The 21578-nt window shown below is 47.3% G+C and overlaps 1 protein-coding gene across 1 annotated transcript; it reads left to right on the forward strand.

Annotated features, from left to right (window-relative positions):
* Positions 1-1698: 1698 nt before the first annotated feature.
* Positions 1699-19009, forward strand: LOC143286619 (uncharacterized). The gene is made up of 6 exons (XM_076594261.1): positions 1699-1791; positions 10542-10693; positions 14221-14568; positions 17125-17544; positions 18326-18443; positions 18781-19009. Exons 4-6 carry the CDS (start codon positions 17137-17139, stop codon positions 18831-18833), a joined length of 579 nt encoding a protein of 192 aa, XP_076450376.1. The 5' UTR covers positions 1699-1791; positions 10542-10693; positions 14221-14568; positions 17125-17136; the 3' UTR covers positions 18834-19009.
* The last annotated feature ends 2569 nt before the right edge of the window (positions 19010-21578 follow it).

The raw sequence follows: 21578 nt of genomic DNA on the forward strand, positions 1-21578 counted from the left end.
ATGATCACTGTTCCTATCATTATTATTAGTAGTACTAATAATGTTGATGTTGTTACAACATCATTCACACATGACATGCTTACGAAAATGATCATAGTTACCACAACAACAATAAACATCATTCACACATGACATGCTTAAGAAAGAAATAATGATAATAATAATCATAGTTACCACCACAACAATAACAGCAGCAGCAACAACAACAATATCAGCAGCAACAACAACAATACTTTAACACAAAAAACACATAAAGCATATTCAAAGTCTATGATATTACATCACACACACACACACACACACACACAACTCAAATCCCTCACACCCTCACGTTATGATTTACCACTATCTCCGCACTAAAGCATACACGCGTCTAGAGTTGACTTTATCAAGATTTTGCGCCTTTTAAATATTATTATCATTAGCAGTAGTAGTATTTTTATGTATTTATCTTTTATTTAAAAAAAACACAAAATATTTATTTTATTCTTTTAATTTTTAATTTAATTTAATTTTTTTTTAAATTATTTTATTTTATTTTATCTATTTATTTATTTTAATTTTTGTTATTTTGTATTTTATTTATTTTATTTTATTATTATTTTTATTTATTTATTTATTTGTTTATTTATTTTCTCAAGGCCTGACTAAGCTTGTTGGGTTAAGCTGCTGGTCAGGCATCTGCTTGGCAGATGTGGTGTAGTGTATATGGATTTGACCGAACGCAGCGACGCCTCCTTGAACTGCTGATACTGATACTGATACTGCATACTGGCGCGCATACATACACATTAACACAAAGATTATAGCTGAATGTCATCAGTATCAGTAGCTCAAGGAGGCGTCACTGCATTCGGACAAATCCAAGTACGCTACACCACATCTGCTAAGCAGATGCCTGACCAGCAGCGTACCCCAACGCGCTTAGTCAGGCCTTGAGAAGAAAAAGGTATAAGTGAATATTCAAAAAGAAAAAGAAAAAAAATGAGGAAATAAATGTATGAATAAATAAATGCATAAATAAATAGATAAATAAATAAACTGAGGAAAAGGGGAAAAAGATAATAATAGAAATAATAACAATAATAATGATAAATGAAAAATAAAATAAAAAGAATAATTATTATAAATAAACAAATAAGCAAATAAATGTAAAACATACAGAAACACACACACACACACACACACCATCTCCCAAATTATCCTGCACCCCCTCCCCCACACACTCATTCCTAGGCTACGTATCGCAGCTTCCACGGCACACACACACACACACACACACACACATACACACACACGCGCCGCCCATACCACCCCCCCCCCCCCCCCGCCCCCTCACCCCTCCGCTTTACACGGCGTAAGTAGCTGCAATGTTGTTTCCAATCTGCTTGATAGAGATGTATTGTATTGGATTGTATTGCTTTGTATTGTATTGCAATGCATATTATTGTATTGACAGACACACAGACCGACAGTAAAACAGACAAACAGAGACCCTCATGACTGAACACATTGTGCTGGAAACAAGACAGGACCAGCAGGGAAGCCTTGACACACTCACAGGTCGGGGCACGTGCTGTACGTGACGAGGAATGACAAACGTGATGCACAGGACAGCTCGCTTCGTGCCGCTCAGCTCCCCTCTGTTCGTGCAGCTGACAACTGTCTCTCCTCACCAGTGGATTGAATGGCCCAGCACAGCACAGCAAGCTGACAGCAACAGCTTTGGCGTTGGAGGAAGACTGGTATTGTACTGACTGACTTGCGAGACACCCTGCACAACAAAATGAGGTAATCAGTGAGGATGTTGTTGTTGTTGAGGATGATGATGATGATGATGATGATGATGATGATAGAGAACACTGTACAGCACCTTTCTCTGTCTTTCTCTGTTACCCCTCTCCTTCCACCCCCTTCCGTCCTCTTTGGACATTTCTGCTTTTCACCAAGAGGAAAAAGCAAACCAGTTTCTTTGTTCGCCCTCCTGTCCTCTTGCCCCCCCGCCCCCCTCACATTCCTGCCTCCCCCATCCCTCTCCTCCTCCCTACTCACCTCCCCCTTCCCCTTCCGCGTTCTTGATTTCCCAGTCGAATAATAAGACAAGATGGGTGTGGTGAAGATTCGTAGACTGGAGTTTTTGGTTTTGCATTGTGGGGAAACTTTTATTGTTGACAGCCCTCTCCCCTCCCCCGCCCCCTCATCTGAACGAAAGAAGGGCAATATATCTACAATTTTGCTCAAGACGGGATGAGCAGTATTCACACCAAGAGGAACGGAGGTGAAGAAATGTGGATATTGTCGAAAGAAGTTTCTACACACAGAGTGAGGGGAGATTATGGAACTCTTTCCGCCACTGACTTTGGTGTACGCTGAGGAGCTAAGCGTGTTGGGTTACGCTGCTGGTCAGGCATCTGCTTGGCAGATGTGGTGTAGCGTATATGGATTTGTCCGAACGCAGTGACGCCTCCTTGAGCTACTGAAACTGAAACTGAAACTGAGGAGACATGCTCTCGTATCCTATATCTGTATCTGTAGGATTACATCGCCAAGATTATGGCATTATCGCGACGGGTGGGGGTGTGCGCAGCTTAGCAGGTTCACTGTTATCAGTCTTTTAAAGCTCTCGAGAGTTGGTGCCCTCACGATGTTTTCTTCCGGGTGGTTCCAGTCTCTTGCTGTACTGACAAAGAATGACTGTTGTACTGCTCTGTCTGGCATCTGCTGCCTGGAAATGTTCTCGTGTTTCTTACATGATCACAGATCGCACTGGTGGTATCGTACTGGTCACCAGATATTCGTGGCCCTATGAATCCTACATTGGGAACACGGAGATATATTCACTGTGACCCGTCCTGCACGTCACCAACTGGGAGACGGGTTGAGTTCCTTTCAGTGCCCCCTCATCTGATGAAACGCAGAAAGAATTGTCTCCAATCGTTATGATATATTTCCCTTTTCTTTTGATTGAACAGTCACCTGTTTCATGACTCTTTTCCTTGTTCAGTAAATTTGAAATCCAGTATATATGGATGGGAGGGGGGTAAGTTAAGTAAATATGAAATCCAGTATATATGGATGGGAGGGGGGGTAAGTTAAGTAAATATGAAATCCAGTATATATGGATGGGAGGGGGGTAAATTAAGTAAATTTGAAATCCAGTATATATGGATGGGAGGGGGGTAAGTTAAGTAAATTTGAAATCCAGTATATATGGATGGGAGGGGTAAGTTAAGTAAATTTGAAATCCAGTATATATGGATGGGAGGGGGGTAAGTTAAGTAAATTTGAAATCCAGTATTTATGGATGGGAGGGGTAAGTTAAGTAAATTTGAAATCCAGTATTTATGGATGGGAGGGGGTAAGTTAAGTAAATTTGAAATCCAGTATATATGGAGGGGAGGGGTAAGTTAAGTAAATATGAAATCAGTATATATGGAGGGGAGGGGTAAGTTAAGTAAATATGAAATCAGTATATATGGAGGGGAGGGGGGTAAGTTAAGTAAATATGAAATCAGTACATATGGAGGGCAGGGGGGTAAGTTAAGTAAATATGAAATCAGTACATATGGAGGGCAGGGGGGTAAGTTAAGTATCTCAAAGTAAAGAAAATTAGGCCTGTTGCAGTATCACAACATAAAATACGTTCTCGATATGGAAACATGATCATAAGAAGAGATATATAAATTATATGACAAAGATACGAATGTTGAAGTATTGCATACACCGTTTTACACATCTGCTCTACACATTGCAGGTAATATTATCTTTGTCAAAACATAAGAATCAATGCACATATTTCGAACACACGAACAGAACACGCTGTAATGTGCTTTCATTTTAAACAGAATGATCACATATACATATATTTGATAACCCGAAATGTAAATCGCTACAAACTTCATTGCACGCACATTCTGGCACCTATCTGCCCCCCCCCCCTCTCTCTCTCTCTCTCTCTCTCCCCACCTCTCTCTCCCTCTCCCTCCTCCTCCTCCTGTTTCTTCGTCGTCGTCGTCTTGTCTGTCTGTCTTTCTCTCCTCTGCCTCCTCCTCCTCCTCCTCTGTGTGTGTCTGTCTGTCTGTCTTTGTCTGTCTGTCTGTCTGTCTCTACAGAGTGGGTAGGGGTGCTAGGAGACAGCCGGCACAGACGGTTTCACTGTGTATCCTTTCTACCAAGGGTTGATGAAAGTGAAGCTTATTTTCTAAAGATGTAAAGAGATGTTCCATTCACATACCAAGTGAATACTAAGTCTGATTTGCATAACATGCTTACAAGTAACACACACACACACACACACACACACACACACACACACACACACACACACACACACACACACACAGAGGAGAGAGAGAGAGAGTCTCGGTTGACCTGAATGTTTGCCGGACAGAGGTTCTCATAGGGGTTAAATCAGGGAGATGAGGCAAGCGAGGGAGTGGTGGGGGGTCTCTGGGTGAACAGGTAGTGCATTGTTTTGCATCATATCATATTGCATTGTGTCACTTTTTTGTCGCAACAACAAATTTCTCTGTGTGAAATTGGGGCTGCTCTCCTCAGGGAGATCGCATCCTAACAGTACAGTGCCAGCCTTTTCCTTCGTTCTGTCTGCAAGAGTCGGTGCTTTCCTGTCGGGGGTCCAGGTTTCTATGGAATTTTGACAGGGTGAAGCTTTTCATTACCGTGATTTCTTTTACGTGCGTTAAGTGCGTTTTACACGCGGATCCAGGCGGAGGAGGAAACCTTTCCCAGGGGCTGTGAAGGCGTAAGATGACCAAAGGGTAGGGGAGCTATTATCCTTGGCTGGAAGTCCTAGGAGACGGAACTCCGAAGAAAAAACCTGCACCTGCCGAGGCCGTCCTACACGTGGCAGTATCTGCACCTGTGGGACTCTGAGCGTCGGTAGTCGAGAGAGTGGGGAAGGGGCTGCACAACTCCTCACTAAAAAAAAGTCACTGTGCTGGTCAGGCAACCAGGCTAATGTCGGAACGACGAGCTAGCCCTTCAACATCCAAACGCTGGCCATTATGGAGAAGCGTGAGCGAAGGAAGCAGGGCTCAACTTTTGGAGACGCTTTCCATTGCAACACCTGTGGGAAGTGCTGCGCATCCAGAATCGGCCTCTTCTCCCACATGAGGACACACACCGACAGATAAGCCTGCCTGCCTACTCATTCGTCGGTCCAACGGGAGACTCCATCACACGCAGATCCTCCATTAGTCGTCTCATCCAAGTGACTAGCGTCCAGACCAGCACTCAAGGTCTAGTGCATGGATCCATAGGGAACGAAATTGCAATCATATCGGGCATACATTCTCCGTCGGGGAGAATCCAAATAGCCACCAATTGTGGTCTTTGAAGGATTTCGATAATCATTTTTACATTTTACATTTTAATCTTTGCAGTCAACGAAAGAGTTTTAGCAGTTGCTACCCGCGTTTGCTTTCATCCACTACTAAGCTGTAAAATGTGAGAACCGGTTCTAATATTGATCTTTGAACAGCCTCCACTTTGTCAATGAATGTCCTTCTGCCCTGCACCCCTGTGATCCCCACTCCCTCCCTCTAGAGTGCACGTTTTGATTAATCTATTTATCTATTGATTTATCTATTTGTTTACCTACATATGTATATAGTTTATGGCAATATTCACATTTCTTCCCATACACTCCTCTGACTGACGGAGTGAACGTCCCCGCCTTGTTGTGAACACTGCTCATTCCGTTCACAAGAACATTGAACATGGCTTAACTCAACACAAGAACATTGAACATGGCTTAACTCTCAGCACAAGAACATTGAACATGGCTTAACTCAACACAAGAACACTGAACATGGCTTAACTCAACACAAGAACACTGAACATGGCTTAACTCAACACAAGAACACTGAACATGGCTTAACTCAACACAAGAACACTGAACATGACTTAACTCAACACAAGAACACTGAACATGACTTAACTCAACACAAGAACACTGAACATGGCTTAACTCAACACAAGAACATTGAACATGGCTTAACTCAACACAAGAACATTGAACATGGCTTAACACAATACAAGAACATTGAACATGACTTAACACAAGAACATTGAACATGGCTTAACTCAACACAAGAACATTGAACATGACTTAACTCTCAGCACAAGAACACTGAACATGGCTTAACTCTCAGCACAAGAACACTGAACATGGCTTAACTCAACACAAGAACACTGAACATGGCTTAACTCAACACAAGAACATTGAACATGGCTTAACTCAACACAAGAACATTGAACATGACTTAACTCTCAGCACAAGAACACTGAACATGGCTTAACTCTCAGCACAAGAACACTGAACATGGCTTAACTCTCAGCACAAGAACACTGAACATGGCTTAACTCTCAGCACAAGAACACTGAACATGGCTTAACTCAACACAAGAACACTGAACATGGCTTAACTCAACACAAGAACATTGAACATGGCTTAACTCAACACAAGAACACTGAACATGGCTTAACTCAACACAAGAACACTGAACATGACTTAACTCTCAGCACAAGAACACTGAACATGGCTTAACTCAACACAAGAACACTGAACATGGCTTAACTCAACACAAGAACACTGAACATGACTTAACACAAGAACATTGAACATGGCTTAACTCAACACAAGAACATTGAACATGACTTAACTCAACACAAGAACACTGAACATGACTTAACTCTCAGCACAAGAACACTGAACATGGCTTAACTCTCAGCACAAGAACACTGAACATGGCTTAACTCAGCACAAGAACATTGAACATGGCTTAACTCAGCACAAGAACATTGAACATGGCTTAACTCTCAGCACAAGAACACTGAACATGACTTAACTCTCAGCACAAGAACACTGAACATGGCTTAACTCAACACAAGAACATTGAACATGGCTTAACACAACACAAGAACATTGAACATGGCTTAACTCAACACAAGAACATTGAACATGGCTTAACACAACACAAGAACATTGAACATGACTTAACACAAGAACACTGAACATGGCTTAACTCAACACAAGAACATTGAACATGACTTAACACAAGAACACTGAACATGGCTTAACTCAACACAAGAACATTGAACATGACTTAACTCTTAGCACAAGAACATTGAACATGACTTAACACAAGAACATTGAACATGACTTAACACAACACAAGAATATTGAACATGACTTAACTCAACACAAGAACATTGAACATGACTTGATGAAAAGCAACAATAAACATACAAGACATTCGTATAAAAGTAACACTCATATTGACTTAAAACATTGTAAACAACAATTGAAAATTCTGAAAGACGCTAATATTAACACTGCACTTAACATATTGCACATTCATTCTGCATACTGTCATATTTTCAGCTTGACATTATTAAATAGCTTACATTGGAAATATAACAAATTACGAACTGTTATACACGCACCTTCACATGGTTCTCTCTCTCTCTCTCTCTCTCTCTCTCTCTCTCTCTCTCTCTCTCTCTCTCTCTCTCTCTCTCTCTCTCTCACACACACACACACACACACACACACACACACACACACACACACATGAACGCACGCACATACACGCACGCACGTACCTAGCAAGTGCAAATAGGATAGCGGACAGCACACCTTGGGGAGTGCCAGCAGAGGTAGATCTTGCAGAGAAAGCTAAATACCCAAAGAATGAGCTTGGGATCAATATCTAAGTCCAGTAAACTGACTTGGATCAAGGTGTTGGTTGGCCAGATATAACTGATGATGTTTTTTATTTATTTACTTATTTATAATCCAAAGCATTACATTATGTTAGAAGACAGGGCAAAAGAAAGGTAATCATTTACTGAAGCTGGTTTCTTTTTCTTGGGAATAGGACAGATAGTGAAATGGGGCGGGGGGGTTGCCAGATACTGGGGACAGATAGTGAAATGGGGCGGGGTTTTTGCCATACTGGGGACAGATAGTGAAATGGGGCGGGGGTTTTGCCATACTGGGGACAGATAGTGAAATGGGGCGGGGGGGGGGGGGTTGCCATACTGGGGACAGATAGTGAAATGGGGCGGGGGGGGGGTTTGCCAGATAATTGGGACAGATAGTGAAATGGGGCGGGGGGTTTGCCAGATACCGGGGACAGATAGTGAAGTGTGTGTGGGGGGTGGCGGGTGGGGAGGGTTGCCAGATACTGGGGACAGATAGTGAAGTGGGGGGGGGGTTTGCCAGATACTGGGGACAGATAGTGAAGGGGTGGGGGGGGGGTTGCCAGATACTGGGGACAGATAGTGAAGGGGGGGGGGTTGCCAGATACTGGGGACAGATAGTGAAGGGGGGGGGAGGTTGCCAGATACCGGGGACAGATAGTGAAGTGGGTGGGGGCAGATACTGGGGACAGATAGTGAAGGGGGGGGGGGGGCAGATACTGGGGACAGATAGTGAAGGGGGGGGGGTGCCAGATACTGGGGACAGATAGTGAAGGGGGGGAGGGGGGGCCAGATACTGGGGACAGATAGTGAAGGGGCGGGGGGGTTGCCAGATACTGGGGACAGATAGTGAAATGGGGCGGGGTTTTTGCCATACTGGGGACAGATAGTGAAATGGGGCGGGGGGTTTGCCATACTGGGGACAGATAGTGAAATGGGGCGGGGGGGGGGTTGCCATACTGGGGACAGATAGTGAAATGGGGCGGGGGGGGGGGGGTTTGCCAGATAATTGGGACAGATAGTGAAATGGGGCGGGGGGTTTGCCAGATACCGGGGACAGATAGTGAAATGGGGCGGGGTTTTTGCCATACTGGGGACAGATAGTGAAATGGGGCGGGGGGTTTGCCATACTGGGGACAGATAGTGAAATGGGGCGGGGGGGGGGGGTTGCCATACTGGGGACAGATAGTGAAATGGGGCGGGGGGGGGGGGGTTTGCCAGATAATTGGGACAGATAGTGAAGTGTGTGTGGGGGGTGGCGGGTGGGGAGGGTTGCCAGATACTGGGGACAGATAGTGAAGTGGGGGGGGGGGTTGCCAGATACTGGGGACAGATAGTGAAGGGGTGGGGGGGGGTTGCCAGATACTGGGGACAGATAGTGAAGGGGGGGGGGGTTGCCAGATACTGGGGACAGATAGTGAAGGGGGGGGGAGGTTGCCAGATACCGGGGACAGATAGTGAAGTGGGTGGGGGCAGATACTGGGGACAGATAGTGAAGGGGGGGGGGGGCAGATACTGGGGACAGATAGTGAAGGGGGGGGGGGGTGCCAGATACTGGGGACAGATAGTGAAGGGGGGGAGGGGGGGCCAGATACTGGGGACAGATAGTGAAGGGGCGGGGGGGTTGCCAGATACTGGGGACAGATAGTGAAATGGGGCGGGGTTTTTGCCATACTGGGGACAGATAGTGAAATGGGGCGGGGGGTTTGCCATACTGGGGACAGATAGTGAAATGGGGCGGGGGGGGGTTGCCATACTGGGGACAGATAGTGAAATGGGGCGGGGGGGGGTTTGCCAGATAATTGGGACAGATAGTGAAATGGGGCGGGGGGTTTGCCAGATACCGGGGACAGATAGTGAAGTGTGTGTGGGGGGTGGCGGGTGGGGAGGGTTGCCAGATACTGGGGACAGATAGTGAAGTGGGGGGGGGGGTTTGCCAGATACTGGGGACAGATAGTGAAGGGGTGGGGGGGGGGGTTGCCAGATACTGGGGACAGATAGTGAAGGGGGGGGGGTGCCAGATACTGGGGACAGATAGTGAAGTGGGGGGGGGGGGTTGCCAGATACTGGGGACAGATAGTGAAGGGGGGGGGAGGTTGCCAGATACCGGGGACAGATAGTGAAGTGGGTGGGGGCAGATACTGGGGACAGATAGTGAAGGGGGGGGGGGGGGCAGATACTGGGGACAGATAGTGAAGGGGGGGGGGGGGGTGCCAGATACTGGGGACAGATAGTGAAGGGGGGGAGGGGGGGCCAGATACTGGGGACAGATAGTGAAGGGGGGGAGGGGGGGCCAGATACTGGGGACAGATAGTGAAGGGGGGGAAGGGGTTGCCAGATACTGGGGACAGATAGTGAAGTGGGGGGGAAGGGGGGGGTTGCCAGATACTGGGGACAGATAGTGAAGGGGGGGGGTGCCAGATACTGGGGACAGATAGTGAAGTGGGGGGGGAGGGGGTTGCCAGATACTGGGGACAGATAGTGAAGGGGGGGGGGGTGCCAGATACTGGGGACAGATAGTGAAGGGGGGGGGGGTGCCAGATACTGGGGACAGATAGTGAAGGGGGGGGGGGTGCCAGATACTGGGGACAGATAGTGAAGTGGGGGGGGAGGGGGGGGTGCCAGATACTGGGGACAGATAGTGAAGGGGGGGGGGGGTTGCCAGATACTGGGGACAGATAGTGAAGTGGGGGGGGGGGGGGGGGTGCCAGATACTGGGGACACGGCAATCCTTGAGAGACCAGTTCAGTGTTTAACAGAACACGTCACATAGTTCTGAGGCACTCTCTCTCTCTATCTATCTATCTATTGCGCAGTAAGGGACCAAACCCCAAGGCGGCCAAGGAGCCGGTGGTCAGACTGAGGAGTAACGACGGTCACGTGTTCAAGGTCAACCTCAAAGTGACCCGATTGATGAAAACCATCAGCGGAATCGAGGACTTGGCCAACTGTGGAGCGTTTGAAACCAGTAAGTCGTCATTATGTCCGCTGTCCTCCCCTTATGACAACTTCCTTGGCTGTCACATCCAGCTGTCTGTCTGTCTGTCTGTCAATATATCCATCTATCAAAATCATCAACGTATTTATTTCTTCATCTACTTTTCCCCTGTGGAATACCGCAGTTCTTTCATTATAAATAGTATCCCCACCTTCAGGAAATTCTGTACTTGAAATTTCCTCTTTTAAAATTTTTTTTATTGCTCTCTTTATTTCTTCTCTTTTTTTTCTTTCTTCACTGTTGTCTCCCTTTTCTGTCTTTTTCTTTTTTGGAGCAAGCCTTGACACTATTTTTTCTCTTTTCCCCAGTCTGTGATGTACCATCTGGTCTGTTTTGCTGTGGCGATTAGGAAGTGCAGTTGTCAACACTGGGATGGGCTGTAAGCCCACCATTTCTCGCAGTCTCGCCATGTCTCTCACTTTGGGACAAATCGTAGGATATCGAGAAAGTGTGGTCGTTCCCCTCCCACGTTTTCTCTCAATTGCGAGAAATCGTGGAGTGCGCACCCACAATCTCACAGTGTGTGAGAAAATGTGGGAATTCCCCCCTATTTTTGTAAAAGATATTTCCTTTATCATCGAAGATGGTTTCTTGGCATTTCCCAATGCAAATCAAAGAAAAACGAGAGAGAGAACGAACGAACGAAATTTTATTTCACGAGGGTAAGGGAATAAGCACAATTGATTTTTGACATCGGGCCCGGGGGGGGGGGGGGGGGGGGGTAAGATAAGTGCGTGCACACAAGCAAATTCTTCACACATAAAAAAAGGAAAAGAAGAAGAAAGAAAAAAAAGAGAGAAGAAAAAAAAATCCCCTGCTTCCGCATCCACCCCCCCCCTTCCAACAACAACAACAAGGTAGGCATGTACATCACATAATTCAATACATCAACAGGATATATCAATGGTACAAAGACATGTACAAATAATACATTTATGGAGGAGATAGAAAGTAAGGATGAAGGAATGAAGGAAAGAAGGGGAGAGAGAGAGAGAGAGAGAGAGAGAGAGAGAGAGAGACTGGGTGAAGAAAAGAGACAGGCAGACCTGACAGAAGCAGAGACAGATAAAGAGGCATAAACGCTTTGATTATTAATAATCAATGAAATTGTGGTTTATATTATCATAATAGCGTGGAGCATGTTCAGAGATTTTCCATGAGATATGCACGATATGCGTTTTGAAATACTGAGATGCTGAGAACTGTGTTCACTTTTATACATGTTAACATCTCATTCCATAAGCAAGTATCGTATACCAGGGTTTGAATTAAGACAAGGCATAAGTCAAACAGAAATATCGTATACCAGAACTTGAATTAGACAATGTATAAGTCAAATAGAAATATCGTATACCAGAACTTGAATTAGACAATGCATAAGTCAAACAGAAATATCGTAAACCAGGGTTTGAATTAAGACAATGCGTAAGTCAAACAGAAATATTGTATACCAGGACTTGAATTAAAACAAGGCATAAGTCAAACAGAAATATCGTATACCAGGACTTGAATTAGACAATGTATAAGTCAAACAGAAATATCGTAAACCAGGACTTGAATTAAGACAATGTATAAGTCAAACAGAAATATCGTATACCAGGACTTCAATTAAGTCAATGTATAAGTCAAACAGAAATATCGTATACCAGGACTTCAATTAAGTCAATGTATAAGTCAAACAGAAATATCGTATACCAGGACTTCAATTAAGTCAATGTATAAGTCAAACAGAAATATCGTATACCAGGACTTCAATTAGACAAAGTGAAATCGTGGGATGGAGAGAACTCGTCGTTTGTCAGAACACTATCTGTCCATTTTGTGGTGGTGTTTGCCTTTGGGCCTTTTCATATTCGTTTGGCTTTAAAGTATTCTCATGTCCTTTTTGACTCACTTGTGTAAACAAAGTGAGTCTATGTTTTAACCCGGTGTTCGGTTGTGTGTGTGTGTGTGTGTGTGTGTGCGTGCGTGCGTGCGTGCGTGCGTGCGTGCGTGTGTGTGTGTGTGTGTGTGTGTGTGTGTCCGTGGTAAACTTTAACATTGACATTTTCTCTGGAAATACTTTGTCAGTTGACACCAAATTAGGCATAAAAATAGGAAAAATTCAGTTCTTTCCAGTCATCTTGTTTAAAACAATATTGCACCTATGGGATGGGCACCAAAAAAAAAGAAAAAAAAGAAAAAAAGAAGCTAATTATATGCAAACTGCATTTACTGTTATATTTATATTTTTTGTATTCTCTAAACTTGGCACTTAGATCTGATATTCTGACACAACAAGAGCAGTCATTATTATCATTTTTTGTTCAAACAGGAACTTCTTTTGCTAAGCATGGAAGTTTTATTAATTTTGCAAACGTTTTGGTGTAGATAGTAAAAAAGGGAAATTACTCTGTAATTAATGCTAGGGGACTTAATTTGCTTTAAACTGATCTTTCTCATCTTAAACATTACATTTTGAAATTATACTCAATACACAAAAAGCTTGTGTGTTTTACTCTGTGTACAGGTGGGTGGGGTTTTTTGTGTTTTTTTTTTAAAGTGTATCACAAGTGAGTCTTGAAGGCCTTGCCTCTTGTTTAACGGTATTTTGTAATCTGGGGAGGGTATATTAAGCAGGAGGGCTTACGTCCTGAGTACGGTCTAGTCTTACTTCCCTAAGGAGCTAGATGGTTAGGATAATGTCATGAACTTTGTTTTGTGTTTTTGGTTTATTTTGTTTTTAATGTGTGTGTGTGTGTGTGTGTGTGTGTGTGTGTGTGTGTGTGTGTGTGTGTGTGTGTGTGTGTGTGTGTGTGTGTGTGTGTGTGCGTGTGCGCTATCTGTGACGGTCATGTGTTGACGCGGTAGAGCATTGTATGGCTTGGCGTCCTGATAATTTTGGTCCTGTGCTGGACTGAAAGCAACAAGAAGCAATAGACACTTATTTATTTCTTCATTTAATTCCTTCCTTCCTTCCTTACTTATCTCTTTGTTTATCTGTTGATTTACCTATTTATTTCATCTCCGATATAATGAACTGTTTTTCGTTTTCTTTCTTTCGGTGATGGAAAGTTGTGTTCACTTGTTGTGACGTGACGTGTTGTGACGTGACGTGTTGACCTGTAGTGACGTGACGTGACGTGTTGACCTGTCGTGACGTGACGTGTTGACCTGTCGTGACGTGACGTGACGTGACGTGTTGACCTGTCGTGACGTGACGTGACGTGACGTGTTGACCTGTCGTGACGTGTTGACCTGTCGTGACGTGACGTGTTGACCTGTCGTGACGTGATATGTTCACCTGTCGTGACGTGACGTGACGTGTTGACCTGTCGTGACGTGACGTGTTGACCTGTCGTGACGTGTTGACCTGTCGTGTCGTGACGTGTTGACCTGTCGTGACGTGACGTGTTGACCTGTCGTGACGTGACGTGACGTGTTGACCTGTCGTGACGTGTTGACCTGTCGTGTCGTGACGTGTTGACCTGTCGTGACGTGACATGCTGTGTGGCCAGGCAGCAGCGCGGACACTGACGAGGACATCATGACCGGTGGCCCCTGCCAACTCACACATCCTGCGCCAGGTCATCCGATGGTGCCAGTTCCACCACAGCAGGACGCTGCCTCAAGTGCAGACCAGCGACGACATCCAGGACGATGACGACGAGGACTACGATGACAGCAGCTTCAGCTGTGACCACTCCACCGATGACAGCGAGGGCAGCGACGATCGTGACGACAGCAATGACGATGATGATGGCGACAACGACGGCGTGGTCGCGGAGAAGAAACGGAAGTTGGATGACGACGCTGGTGGAGGGCCTGCCCAGGACCCGGGACTGGAACCCCCAGCGCCAAGGGAGGTAAGGCAGCAGGTCCTCAGCCCCCCTCCCTCCCACAACGTCAAGCAGGCAGCGGGGTGGGGAGTGGGTGTGGGGAGTGGGTGTGGGTAGGGTGGGGTGGGGTGGGGTGGGGTGGGGAGGGGAGGGGTGGGTGTGGGGAGGGGTGGGGGAGTTGGGAGGGGTGGGGTGGGTGTGGGGAGGGGTGGGGGTGGGGGAGTGGTGAGGGGTGGGTGTGGCAGCCAGGCCATGCATCAGCCGCTATGCCGAGCAACGAGCACAGTTCTCAGGTCGGTATCACAGCTCCGGACAAAATCGTTAAAACAATTTTTTTTTAAAGAAAAAAGAAAAAAAAAGCCACCGATATCATCGTGTCGTCGTCTTCTTCCTTCATGGGCTGCAGCCCCCACCTTCACTCGTATTTACATGAATGGGCTTTTACGTGTACGACCGTTTTTACCCGCCATGGAGGCAGCCATACTCCGCTTTCGGTGGCGTGCACGCTGCGTATGTTGTTTCCATAACCCACCGAACGCTGACATAGATTACAGGATCTTTAACGTGCGTATATGATCTGCTTGCGTATACACACGAAGGGGGTTCAGGCACTAGCAGGTCTGCACACATGCTGACCTGGGAGATCGGAAAAATCTCCACCCTTTACCCACCAGGCGCCGTTACCGAGATTCGAACCCGGGACTCTCAGATTGAAAGTCCAACGCTTTAACCACACGGCTTTTGCGGCCGTCTTATGGGGTCTGATTTCCATCTGTGGATGACATGTATTCCTGCCATCAGTTAACTGTTCCGAGAGGAAAGGGAGATGATCCATGACCTGCCTGCATCTGAGTTGAAAAGAAAAAAATGGGGGAAAATCAAAAAGCTGTACCGAAAAGCATAGTCAGGATGAATCGCATCCAGCATTTTTGTTTTTTAGTTGTTCTCTTCGGATCATCGGTTCAGATGTATCAGGACCAAAACCAATCGCCACGCCAATAGTTACTTTCCCAACACAGTCAGTGGCCTGTCTCTGGCACCGACCCAGGATGTATTACTGACAACTGTGCAACCAGCAGTAATTAAACTGTGGATCTAGTCATCAGCACCCTTCGTATGTAATGTGTAGTGTGCGGCGAACATTGAAATGAACACACGTTGACACGCTATATATTGAAATGGACACACGTTGACATGCTATATATTGAAATGGACACACGTTGACACGCTATATATTGAAATGGACACGTTGACACGCTATATATTGAAATGAACACACGTTGACACGCTATATATTGAAATGGACACGTTGACACGCTATATATTGAAATGGACACGTTGACATGCTATATATTGAAATGAACACACGTTGACACGCTATATATTGAAATGGACACACGTTGACACGCTATATATTGAAATGGACACGTTGACACGCTATATATTGAAATGGACACACGTTGACATGCTATATATTGAAATGGACACGTTGACACGCTATATATTGAAATGGACACGTTGACACGCTCTATATTCAAATAAACACACGTTGACACGCAACACACGTTGACACGTTATATATTGACATGAACACACGTTGACACGCTATATATTGAAATGAACACACGTTGACACGCTCTATGCTCAAATGAACACACGTTGACACACACTATATTGAAATGAACACACGTTGACACGTTACATAAAAATTATTGACATGAACACACGTTGACACGCTGTGAATGTGTGCGTTGAGTGGGGCTGGTTAGGGGCGGCGGTGAGGGGAGAGTGAACGCGAAGTTGTGCGTGTGCGTGAGCGTGCACATGCACTTGCACATGATATCTGTATGCATTTGTGTAAAGACAAATCTTAGGCTACAGTATTTGTGTGTGCAAATGATTCAAGTTTGCACCTTGGATAACCTACATCCACCCCACCCCCCAGTCCCAGAATATTCCGTGTGATGTATCAGTGCCCCAGGGGCACACTCCTTGCCTTGCCTTGTCGGGTAGCCTTGATACTAAAGGCTTTGCCTTGCCGGGTAGCCTTGATAATAAAGGCTTTGTCTTGCCGGGTAGCCTTGATACTAAAGGCTTTGCCTTGCCGGGTAGCCTTGATACTAAAGGCTTTGCCTTGCCGGGTAGCCTTGATACTAAAGGCTTTGCCTTGCCGGGTAGCCTTGATACTAAAGGCTTTGCCTTGCCGGGTAGCCTTGATACTAAAGGCTTTGCCTTGTCGGGTAGCCTTGATACTAAAGGCTTTGTCTTGCCGGGTAGCCTTGATACTAAAGGCTTTGCCTTGCCGGGTTGCCTTGATGATAAAGGCTTTGTCGTGCCGGGTAGCCTTGATAATAAAGGCTTTGTCGTGCCGGGTAGCCTTGATAATAAAGGCTTTGTCGTGCCGGGTAGCCTTGATAATAAAGGCTTTGTCGTGCCGGGTAGCCTTGATAATAAAGGCTTTGTCGTGCCGGGTAGCCTTGATAATAAAGGCTTTGCCGTACCGGGTAGCCTTGATACTAAAGGCTTTGTCGTGCCGGGTAGCCTTGATAATACAGGCATATTGAATACTCTATTCTGTTGTAGGAGGATGTTGCCATGAGTGAGGAAGCGGGGGAGGACGAGGACGCCTCCCCTGAAGAGATGGGAGACGGCAAGAACGACGGCCCCAGCACCTCTAGGGGAAGCTGGAACAGCGGCCCAGGAGAAGCCGTTGACCCAGTGGCCAGCTCGGGGAGAAAACGGCACCAGGACATCACGGCCGGCAAGGGCAACGCCAACCTTGGGGCGGGGGGAAACCAGGGGGACGCCGCAGTGAAGGTGGAGGAGGAGGAGGTGGAGGAGGAGCAGGAGGAGGTGGAGGAGGAGGGGGCGGAGGCGGCGGGGAGGGAGCAGGAGGGGGAGGAGGTGTATTTCGACGAGTCCGAATTCAAAGACGGCAAGGCGGAGCAGTTCAATGATGCTTTTTTCAGCGTGGACAATCTGACGTTTTTCTACCTCTTGAAGGTTGGTTGTATTGTATTGTATTGTATTGTATTGTACTGTACTGTACTGTATTGTATTGTATTGTATTGTATTTCTCTTTTTATCACAACAGATTTCTCTCTGTGAAATCCGGGCTGTTCTCCCCAGGGAGAATTTCCTTCACAATTTTGCCAGGGACAACCCTTTTCTTGCCGTTGGTTCTTTTACGTGCACCGATTGCGTGCTGGACACGGAACATCAGGTTTATTGTCTCATCCGAATAAGTAGCGTCCAGACCACCACTCGAGGCTTTGTGGAGGGGGAGAAAATACTAGCGCCTATCGGAATCGAACCAGCGCGCTCAGATTCTCTCGCTTCCCAGGCGGTCGCGTCATCATTGGGCCATCACTCCGCTGTGATGGTAGCTGCAACAGCAGCAGTAGTAATAGTAGTAGTAGTAGCTGCAGTAGTAGCAGTTGTGGTGGTAGGGGTGGTGTTGCGAGCTTACGTGTGTGTGTGCGTGCGTGCGTGCGCGCGCGCGCGCGCGCGCGTGTGTGTGTGTGTGTGTGTGTGTGTGTGTGTGTGTGTGTTTATTTACAGAGATGCGCGCGTAAGTGCCCAGCAGTTGCACGCTCTAGAAACGTCTTTTCATAATATTTCATAATGATGATGGTTGTGAAAATGATGACAGTGATGGTGGTGGTTGTGATGTTGTTAAATGAGAAGGCTTATTCATGATTACGTTGACAACGAATCTTATCCACATTCTTCCAGCTTCAAAACGACAGCTGAAGTGTTTTATTCCTGTGTTTGTTTCCATGAGACTGCCAACTTTCTGGACATCCCCTCCATGGTCAATGTGGGCTGTAAACGTCTGGCCAGAAAACTGACCGGCAAAACTCTGCTGGGCATGATTGAAGCCATGAAAATACAGGATCACGGTGCGTGTATATATCTGTGTGCGTGTGCGTGTGTGTGCGTGCGTGTGTGTGTGTGTGTGTGTGTGTGTGTGTGTGTGTGTGTGTGTGTGTGTGTGTGTGTGTGTGCGTGTGTGCGTGTGTGGATGTATATATGCATCTGCGTGTTGGCAGTGTGCGCGCGCGCGCGTGTATGTGTGTGTGTGTGGATGGATGGATGGATAGGCGTGTATGTGTGTGTGTGTGTGTCCGTGTATTTATGTGTCTGTGTGTTTGTACAATGCAGCCGCTATATCTATTTCCCTCGGTTCATATTGATTTGATTGTGCACCTGATTCAGCTGATGATTGATCATCAACAGAGAGACCGGCCAGGGCAGAGAGACAGGAGGACACGGGGACAGGACAACACTGAAGGACAGGACAACACTGAAGGACAGGACAACACTGAAGGAGAGGACAACACTGAAGGGCAGGACAACACTGAAGGACAGGACAACACTGAAGGGCAGGACAACACTGAAGGACAGGACAACACTGAAGGACAGGACAACACTGAGCGAGAGGACAACACTGAGCGAGAGGACAACACTGAGCGAAGGACGGCAATGAAGGAAGCACATGGCGGGGATGAAGGGTACAAGACATGGCGGGGATGAACGGTACAAGACATGGCGGGGATGAACGGTACAAGACATGGCGGGGATGAACGGTACAAGACATGGCGGGGATGAAGGGTACAAGACATGGCGGGGATGAAGGGTACAAGACATGGCGGGGATGAACGGTACAAGACATGGCGGGGATGAAGGGTACAAGACATGGCGGGGATGAACGGTACAAGACATGGCGGGGATGAACGGTACAAGACATGGCGGGGATGAACGGTACAAGACATGGCGGGGATGAACGGTACAAGACATGGCGGGGATGAAGGGTACAAGACATGGCGGGGATGAAGGGTACAAGACATGGATGAACGGTACAAGACATGGCGGGGATGAAGGGTACAAGACATGGATGAACGGTACAAGACATGGCGGGGATGAAGGGTACAAGACATGGCGGGGATGAACGGTACAAGACATGGATGAAGGGTACAAGACATGGCGGGGATGAAGGGTACAAGACGGCGGGGATGAACGGTACAAGACATGGCGGGGATGAACGGTACAAGACATGGCGGGGATGAAGGGTACAAGACATGGCGGGGATGAACGGTACAAGACATGGCGGGGATGAAGGGTACAAGACATGGCGGGGATGAACGGTACAAGACATGGCGGGGATGAACGATACAAGACATGGCGGGGATGAAGGGTACAAGACATGGCGGGGATGAAGGGTACAAGACATGGCGGGGATGAAGGGTACAAGACATGGCGGGGATGAACGGTACAAGACATGGCGGGGATGAAGGGTACAAGACATGGCGGGGATGAACGGTACAAGACATGGCGGGGATGAACGGTACAAGACATGGCGGGGATGAAGGGTACAAGACATGGCGGGGATGAAGGGTACAAGACATGGCGGGGATGAAGGGTACAAGACATGGCGGGGATGAACGGTACAAGACATGGATGAACGGTACAAGACATGGCGGGGATGAAGGGTACAAGACATGGATGAACGGTACAAGACATGGCGGGGATGAAGGGTACAAGACATGGCGGGGATGAACGGTACAAGACATGGATGAAGGGTACAAGACATGGCGGGGATGAAGGGTACAAGACGGCGGGGATGAACGGTACAAGACATGGCGGGGATGAACGGTACAAGACATGGCGGGGATGAAGGGTACAAGACATGGCGGGGATGAAGGGTACAAGACATGGATGATGGGTACAAGACATGGCGGGGATGAACGGTACAAGACATGGCGGGGATGAACGGTACAAGACATGGATGAACGGTGCAAGACATGGCGGGGATGAAGGGTACAAGACATGGATGATGGGTACAAGACATGGATGAACGATGCAAGACATGGCGGGGATGAACGGTACAAGACATGGCGGGGATGAACGGTACAAGACATGGATGAACGGTGCAAGACATGGCGGGGATGAAGGGTACATGACATGGCGGGGATGAAGGGTACAAGACATGGCGGGGATGAAGGGTACAAGACATGGCGGGGATGAAGGGTACAAGACATGGCGGGGATGAACGGTACAAGACATGGATGAACGGTGCAAGACATGGCGGGGATGAAGGGTACAAGACATGGCGGGGATGAAGGGTACATGACATGGCGGGGATGAACGGTACAAGACATGGATGAACGGTGCAAGACATGGATGAACGGTGCAAGACATGGATGAAGGGTACAAGACATGGCGGGGATGAAGGGTACAAGACATGGCGGGGATGAAGGGTACAAGACATGGATGAACGGTACAAGACATGGCGGGGATGAACGGTACAAGACATGGATGAACGGTGCAAGACATGGATGAACGGTGCAAGACATGGCGGGGATGAACGGTACAAGAATGGCGGGGATGAACGGTACAAGAATGGCGGGGATGAACGGTACAAGACATGGATGAACGGTGCAAGACATGGCGGGGATGAAGGGTACAAGACATGGCGGGGATGAAGGGTACAAGACATGGCGGGGATGAAGGGTACAAGACATGGCGGGGATGAACGGTACAAGACATGGCGGGGATGAAGGGTACAAGACATGGCGGGGATGAACGGTACAAGACATGGCGGGGATGAACGGTACAAGACATGGCGGGGATGAACGGTACAAGACATGGCGGGGATGAACGGTACAAGACATGGCGGGGATGAAGGGTACAAGACATGGCGGGGATGAACGGTACAAGACATGGATGAACGGTACAAGACATGGCGGGGATGAAGGGTACAAGACATGGATGAACGGTACAAGACATGGCGGGGATGAAGGGTACAAGACATGGCGGGGATGAACGGTACAAGACATGGATGAAGGGTACAAGACATGGCGGGGATGAAGGGTACAAGACGGCGGGGATGAACGGTACAAGACATGGCGGGGATGAACGGTACAAGACATGGCGGGGATGAAGGGTACAAGACATGGCGGGGATGAACGGTACAAGACATGGCGGGGATGAAGGGTACAAGACATGGCGGGGATGAAGGGTACAAGACATGGCGG

Source organism: Babylonia areolata, chromosome 10 (assembly GCF_041734735.1).
Source record: "Babylonia areolata isolate BAREFJ2019XMU chromosome 10, ASM4173473v1, whole genome shotgun sequence".
Lineage (NCBI taxonomy): Eukaryota > Metazoa > Mollusca > Gastropoda > Neogastropoda > Buccinidae > Babylonia > Babylonia areolata.